Source organism: Frankliniella occidentalis, unplaced genomic scaffold (genome assembly GCF_000697945.3).
Source record: "Frankliniella occidentalis isolate FOCC.00 unplaced genomic scaffold, Focc_3.1 Scaffold3488, whole genome shotgun sequence".
Taxonomy (NCBI): domain Eukaryota; kingdom Metazoa; phylum Arthropoda; class Insecta; order Thysanoptera; family Thripidae; genus Frankliniella; species Frankliniella occidentalis.
Window position 1 is genome coordinate 1 of NW_026270545.1, and position 6192 is coordinate 6192.

The 6192-nt window shown below is 58.4% G+C and overlaps 1 protein-coding gene across 2 annotated transcripts; it reads right to left on the reverse strand.

Moving 5' to 3' along the window:
- Positions 1 to 356: 356 nt before the first annotated feature.
- On the reverse strand, positions 357 to 3427 carry LOC113201815 (uncharacterized). Of its 2 annotated transcripts, XM_052276580.1 has the most exons (5): positions 3158 to 3427; positions 2714 to 3082; positions 2149 to 2382; positions 1733 to 1912; positions 357 to 1633 (listed from the first exon to the last, which is right to left on the reverse strand). In XM_052276580.1, the coding sequence occupies exons 1-5, from the start codon at positions 3338 to 3340 to the stop codon at positions 1250 to 1252; spliced, it is 1350 nt and encodes a 449-aa protein (XP_052132540.1). In that variant the 5' UTR covers positions 3341 to 3427; the 3' UTR covers positions 357 to 1249. The 2 variants fall into 2 exon arrangements, with proteins under 2 accessions (XP_052132540.1, XP_052132539.1); XM_052276579.1 differs by having other exon boundaries at positions 357 to 1912.
- Positions 3428 to 6192: the final 2765 nt, after the last annotated feature.

Sequence of the window (6192 nt, forward strand, 5' to 3'; positions counted from 1 at the left end):
TTATTATATTTATGCGTGTGTGTGTGAGTGCACTTTGATTACATTTAGGCGGACAGGGCTTGTTATCGCTACCGTATCTTTGCGAGTGCGCGCCTGCGTGCCGGCGCTGCGCCTCATGCCCCGTGTGCTGCTGGAGGCGTCCGGGGGAGGCGTTTGGAAATGTGCGGCTGGAAACGCAAGTGAGGAATGTCCCGTCGGCCTGGATCGGTGCAAAGCCTGGCGTTGTTGTTGTTTTGAATTAAAGGAATGAGACTCCGGGCGTCAGCGCGCCTCGAGCCTAACGGGGGAGGCGGGCCCTCCTGATGATACAGCAGCGACTCCAAGGATCGTTGACAGAAAATGAAAATACTACTACCTCGCCTCTTGGCCGCGTCTATTTTTTCACTTTATTTCTTCGCATGCCTACTCCTCTAAACCATTTTATAATTCATTTCGGTTTCGTTTTGTAAAGTTCAATGTACGCGATTTTAGAGGGGCGCGGGAAGCATACAAAATTGCACACAAATTTTCTGTCATTTTCCTCCTCAAGAGTGAATCAACTTAGAGTATGTGACAAGAGACAGCCTCACCGCATGACATATTTTTCGTAAAACTGTGCGTCCAGATCATGGTCACGTATGACTCGCATTATGTCCACAACTGCCACGCCCCTCCGCGGTACAACACACTTACGTGCGCCGCGCCACGTACGCGTCGAGGGTTGGCCGCGGCGGTAAACAAGAGGGCCCGCCGTGCTGCACTCAAATTCAATTACTCCCTTTCACCAAAGACGGCTCAATTCGTTGATCGGCTAATGCCACTAATGCCACTTGATATCGGCCGGCCCTCCTACGTGTTGCGTCACAACGCCGACCCCAGGGCGACGGCGGCGGGGCGTTCGGCGGCGCCGCGAGGCTGAGGTATTAGAATAAAGTGTTTAGTGATGTGAATGGGCGGGCGGGCGGTGTAGTACAGAGGGGCGGGCCGGGCCACCCGGCGGGAACCGGCGGCAGGAGCGTCCCGGTGGCCCGGCTGAAAAATTACACGCTGCCGCATCACTTGGCGAACCATTTCACGCGCAGCAGCGCCGCGTGTTGCGTCATATGCTCATGAACTGCTCGCCCCGCCCCGCCCCGCCCATAACCACACACCTCGAATCACCCAACGTAACAACACACGTACACGCGCATCCGATATATTGGGGCGCCCGGGGCCCGGGGGGCGGGCAGCGCGCGGCGGCGCCCATCCTTCATCGCGGTGCATGAGGAGTTTACGAGCCGAAGCCGGGAAGAGGGCGGCGGCGGGAACCCATAGCCACCGCGTGGACCGGCAGCCGCCTCAGTCCTCCCACAGCCTCAGGACTCAGGACGCCGCAATGGCGAGCGCCAGGATCGGCACGCCGTAGACGCCGGGACGACGGCGATCTCCTGGTCACGGGGCTGTCGTCCGCGGTGGCGGGCCGCCAGGACACGCTGACCCTGAGGCGGCGCGCCACGAGCGATCCCAAGGAGGTTGCCAGCTCGGCCAGGTAGGCCAGGACGGCCAGCGAGGAGCCGAGGCCGAGGGCCACCAGCGCGCCGGTCAGGTGTTCCAGGGTCAGCTCCTTGTCCGCGCCGCCGTCCTCGGGGTCAGGCACGCCATCGCCATCCTTGTCCTGCCGAGGACATTTCCGCCACATTTTTTCCCCTGCCGAACGCGATGTGTGAAGTAAGTGTAGACGGTGCACCTCCTCCTCCCGGCTTTGCGCTCTTACCCTGTGATCCGCGGAGGCCGCCTTGCGGAGCCAGACGTCGGGCAAGCCGGCCTCTACGAGGCGGGCGAAGAGCGCGTCCACCTGCATGGCGAGGGGGTGTCCCTTGCGCAAGTACATGGTGACGTAGGTGGGCAGCGCGGGGCTCGGCAGGCGCTCCACGTACGGCATCCCTGCACTGTCCTACAGCGGGTTCAACAAGGTGAGGGGATGTAAACCAACGGGTAAGTCACTACAAATTCAAGTGTGCGCCAATTTTTCTGCAATTAATTTCCTTTTCCTATGTTTTTACTTTTAAAAATCTGAGTTGTGTTATTGAATGTTTAATAAATTCATCCTATTTTTTTTTTTTTGATGGGTGTACACTGATATTTTTGAGTGGAGTACTGAGTACCCCTCCACCGCCCGCTCACACTCACCAGGAAGTATTTGGGCGTGAGGTACTGCATGACGGCGCTGCTGAATAAGAGCCCGTAGTTGTCGTGGCGCTGCTGGAGCTTGCGTAGGCACTCCGACACCTCGCAGTCCTTGTGCAGGTCGCGGATCGACGCCATGTCCTCGTCGTCCAGCATTAGGTCCACGGCCTGGTCCGTCGACGACGTGCCCACCTCAAAGCCGTGCAGCAGCAGGTCGTGGTACGTCGAGAGCCCGGGCTGAGAGGGTCACAGGCAAGAGAAGTACATTGTTAGGTTTGTGCAGAAAGACTACCTAGGCACAAGTTTCACTGTAACGTACAGTGAAATTCACCGTACTATTTTGACACTGCTCGAAAAAACAGCTAAACCGAAAAGCTAAAAGCGGGATAGCTAATTATTTAGCTCTCTAGCTGTAAAATGAGCTAAATAATAGCTATGTTCGGTTGTTTAGCTATTTACCTACATTATTAGCCACACAGTTTAATTTTTAGCTCCATGCTACATAGCTATATAATTAGTTATCCCACATTAGCTATTTAGTTTTATAGCATAGCTCCTGTATACGCACGAGGTGCGGGCGACTCGCGAGGCGCGTCGTTATGGCCGTGCGGAAGACAATGTTGAAGTGGAAGAAGAAGAACACGTAGGTGAAGTAGAAGAGGCGCGGCGCGGCTGCATGCGACAACACCAGCGGAGGCTGGTCCAGCGCGGTGCCCACGATAGACAGCATCACCTGGACGACGCCGTCGCCGCGGCGGGGGCGGAGGCCCGGGCCGCGAGGCAGAGCGGCCCTCTGGGCGCGCTGCATGCCCAGGACCGTGGCCGCGGAGAGCGTCAAGACCATCAAGCCCCCCCAGCCTGCGTCGCTGGGCAAGGCCCCGAAGAGGATCTGCCAGTTGGGCACCAGATGCGGCCGCGGCACCCACCACGAGATGGACTGCAGCACGCAAGGAATATATGAGCACCCGAGACTAGATCCTGCCGCCCCACGCCGCCATGCGATGGTGCCCACCTCGTGGGTGTAGGGCATCGTGGGGTGGAAGGCGTTGGCCCGGTCGGGCAGGCAGTAGAAACCCCCGAACACGATGTCCACCTCGCCGCGCTGCAGCATGCCCAGAAGCCCCGTCCACGAACCGTTGAGGCTGTCGCCCCAGCGCTGCTCTTTGTCGGCCAGCTCTACAAACCGCGGCCGCATACCCTGGACGGACAGAGGCCCCCGTCAGCGGCCACGGCGGCTCCAGAAGACGTTAAGTCAGCCGACGACAACGCACCTTGTGGCGCATGAAGGCGCGCAGCATCTGAACGTCGAGACCGCTGTCGAAGCCGCGGTCGGGGTTGCGCGCCCCGCTGAGCACGTACGGCGGCCAGGCCACGGCCGAGTAGCGCAGGGGGCAGCCGGCGGTCGCGAGGGGCGACCGGAACACCGCTGACACCTCCTCGACGGCCGCCGAGAGGTTGGCCACCGCCCTGACGGCCACGGTGTCGGCGCACGTCGAGGAGTACGCCGACCAGGCGAACACCCTGAGCTCGTGCAGCACTACGACGCGCGAGGCCAGCCGGGCCCACAAGGCGCCGACAGCAGCCGTGGCGCGCCGCTGGGGGCCCTGCAGACCCTGGTCCTGGTCCTCACTGCAACAGCGGGGCCTCAGCCATGCGGGTCGTGCGGTCGTGCGGCCGCCCTACCCGGCCAAACGGGTCTGCCTACTTGCCTACCTGTCGCGGCCGTCAAGGAGGATGACGAGGAAGCGTGCCCCGGGGTTCCAGGACGGATGCCCGGCGGCCAAGTCCACCAGGGCGGGCAGCGTGGCCTCGGTCGCGAGCAGCACGTAGCTGCCAGCCAGGGGGCCTCGGCGTGGTGCCGTTCCCGCCGCCCAGCGGCGCGGCCTGGCCTGCCAGCGTTGCCGTAAACCCCACGCATAACCACCACATCTACGGCCTGATAGCGAAACGACATCCTACCTCCTCGGCGCGGCACAGGATAAGCGGCCATCGTCCTACGAGTTGAAGTTCCTTGATCAGGTTGAAGGACTCTTCCAGCCGCCCTTGCCCAAGGATCTGCTCCGCCAGCCGCCCTTGCCCAGAGATCGGCTCCTCCAGCCGCCCTTGCCCTTGCTCCATGATCCTCGTCTCCGGCCGCCCTTGTCCTTGCCCCAGGATCCGCTCCTCCAGCTGCCCTTGCCCTTGCTCCATGATCCACTCCTCCCGCCGCCCTTGCCCTTGCCCCGGGATCTGCTCCCCCAGTTCCAGCAGCCGTTTGCTGGAGGCCGAGGGCCTCCAGAGTAGCTGCTGCTGCAGCAGCACGGCGACCGGCTCGCGAGCCGCGAATTCCTTGTCGGCGATCGCCAGCGCCAGGAGTAACACGGACACGTGGGGCATGTTGCTGCTGCGGCGGCGGCTGCTGCTGATGCCGACTGCGTTTATCGCTGCTGAGGACGACGGATTTCTTTTTAGTGCGGTTATTTCCTTTTTTCCCGTCTCGTTTTACGCTTTGCTTCTCTTTTCCTCGTCTTTTTCGTCATATTCCCTCGCGTGTTTTATTGCAACGAGCCAGTCAGCGTGCAGTCAGGGGAGAGAAAAAGGACGAGTCGAGAGAAGTTATTTTCAAAGGCATGTCAGCGGACTAATTTAGATCGCGTTACATCACGAGGTTTTTCGGGGGGTGCGGCAGGGCAATGAAATGCATAAGGGTGGTTTCAGATAGCAAGGTCTGCGTCTGCCCCACCCGAGGAGATGGACGAGGACGATCATGGAGGAAGGACGAGAAGGCTCCCGCGGCGCTCCTCGCTACCCCGGTCTCGGGGGACGACTGGTTCATGGGGAGAACGGTTCTTCCCCATACGCCATGAACCAGGCGGGTCGGGTAGGGCGGAGAGAGGGTGTGGGACGAGGTTGGGGGAGGGGGAAGGGGGGCACAACAGGTCCGCACGCCTAATTCGAGTTTGTCAATGAGCTCAACAAGCAGTTTGTCAACAGGGCACTCTCGGCGTGTTGGGCTGGAATGCGGGCGGAAGCGGCGCTTGCTCTATTTACCTTTTCTGTCACGAAGGAGTATTATAATGATTATTACTATTGGAAGCCGACCTGCGCCGAACGAGGATGTCGAGAAGAAGCGGGAGGGAGAGGAGGAGGAGGATGAAAGGATGTGGGGGGGGGGGACAAGGACTTCCGCCACCTTCAAAAACTGCTGCCGACGCCATTCGCCAGTAATTGGAATATTTTTGGCGGCGTCAGAGCCTTTCTCGCACTCATTAAAAACATAGACATGTCTGTCTGCTGCGAGTGGAAAGTATCATTAGGGCCCAATTATTAGTGTGTATGGATGTGCGAGTGTGTGTGTGTGTGTCGTTTGCCGTCAAGGTGTCGTGTCGTTTGCGCACGCTGTCACGCGCGTGCAACGCAGTAATGGATATCGATCGCGCACCGCGGTATGCTTACCACTCTGCCGAAAACTATATATAGCGCCCTAACATTCGTTTGAGCGACCATTACGTATTAGTGTTATTGGAATTATAAACTACCTTGACATTTTGCTTAAATTGATAAGCACCAATTACTCGAGGAGTCGTAAATCGAGAGATACCGACACTACGATAGTGCTCCTGATCGAAGCTGGCCTCTAAAAGATTAAGTCTGCATCACAAACCTCCAAAAGCCCAGCTTAGGGGGGGAACATTTATGTTCTACCCGCGTTTCTTTTTTCCTCTGTTGTCTCAACCACTCTACATTTAAAAAAATATTGCGCAGAGGAGACATTTGACACATCAGCGATAACAAAAAAACAAACGAACAGAATATGATCGAACGAAACAGTACAACACGCTCACTTTTTCTTCCATCCGCAAGTGGAGCGTGCACAGTGGCCCCGTGGCCCGGGTGTGGCACCTGCAGGTGCGAGGCGCCGACGTCTCGCCCGACCGATGAATACAGCCGACAGCCCGGAACAATGAAATCGAAAACTGCAACAAGGTAGCTGCCCATAGACCAAGTCTCACGTCTTTATGATCTTTTAGACTGATCATAATAATCATGCATGCCAAACCATGTCTC

Bases quoted from the DNA above. Each gene is read 5' to 3' on its own strand.
- LOC113201815 (XM_052276579.1), bottom strand. From the start codon at position 3,340: ATGCGGCCGCGGTTTGTAGAGCTGGCCGACAAAGAGCAGCGCTGGGGC. The intron at 3,083-3,157 runs GTGGGCACCATC...TGCGTGCTGCAG, and splicing joins CGATGCCCTACACCCACGAG to TCCATCTCGTGGTGGGTGCC. The intron at 1,913-2,148 runs GTGAGTGTGAGC...AACCCGCTGTAG, and splicing joins TCACGCCCAAATACTTCCTG to GACAGTGCAGGGATGCCGTA.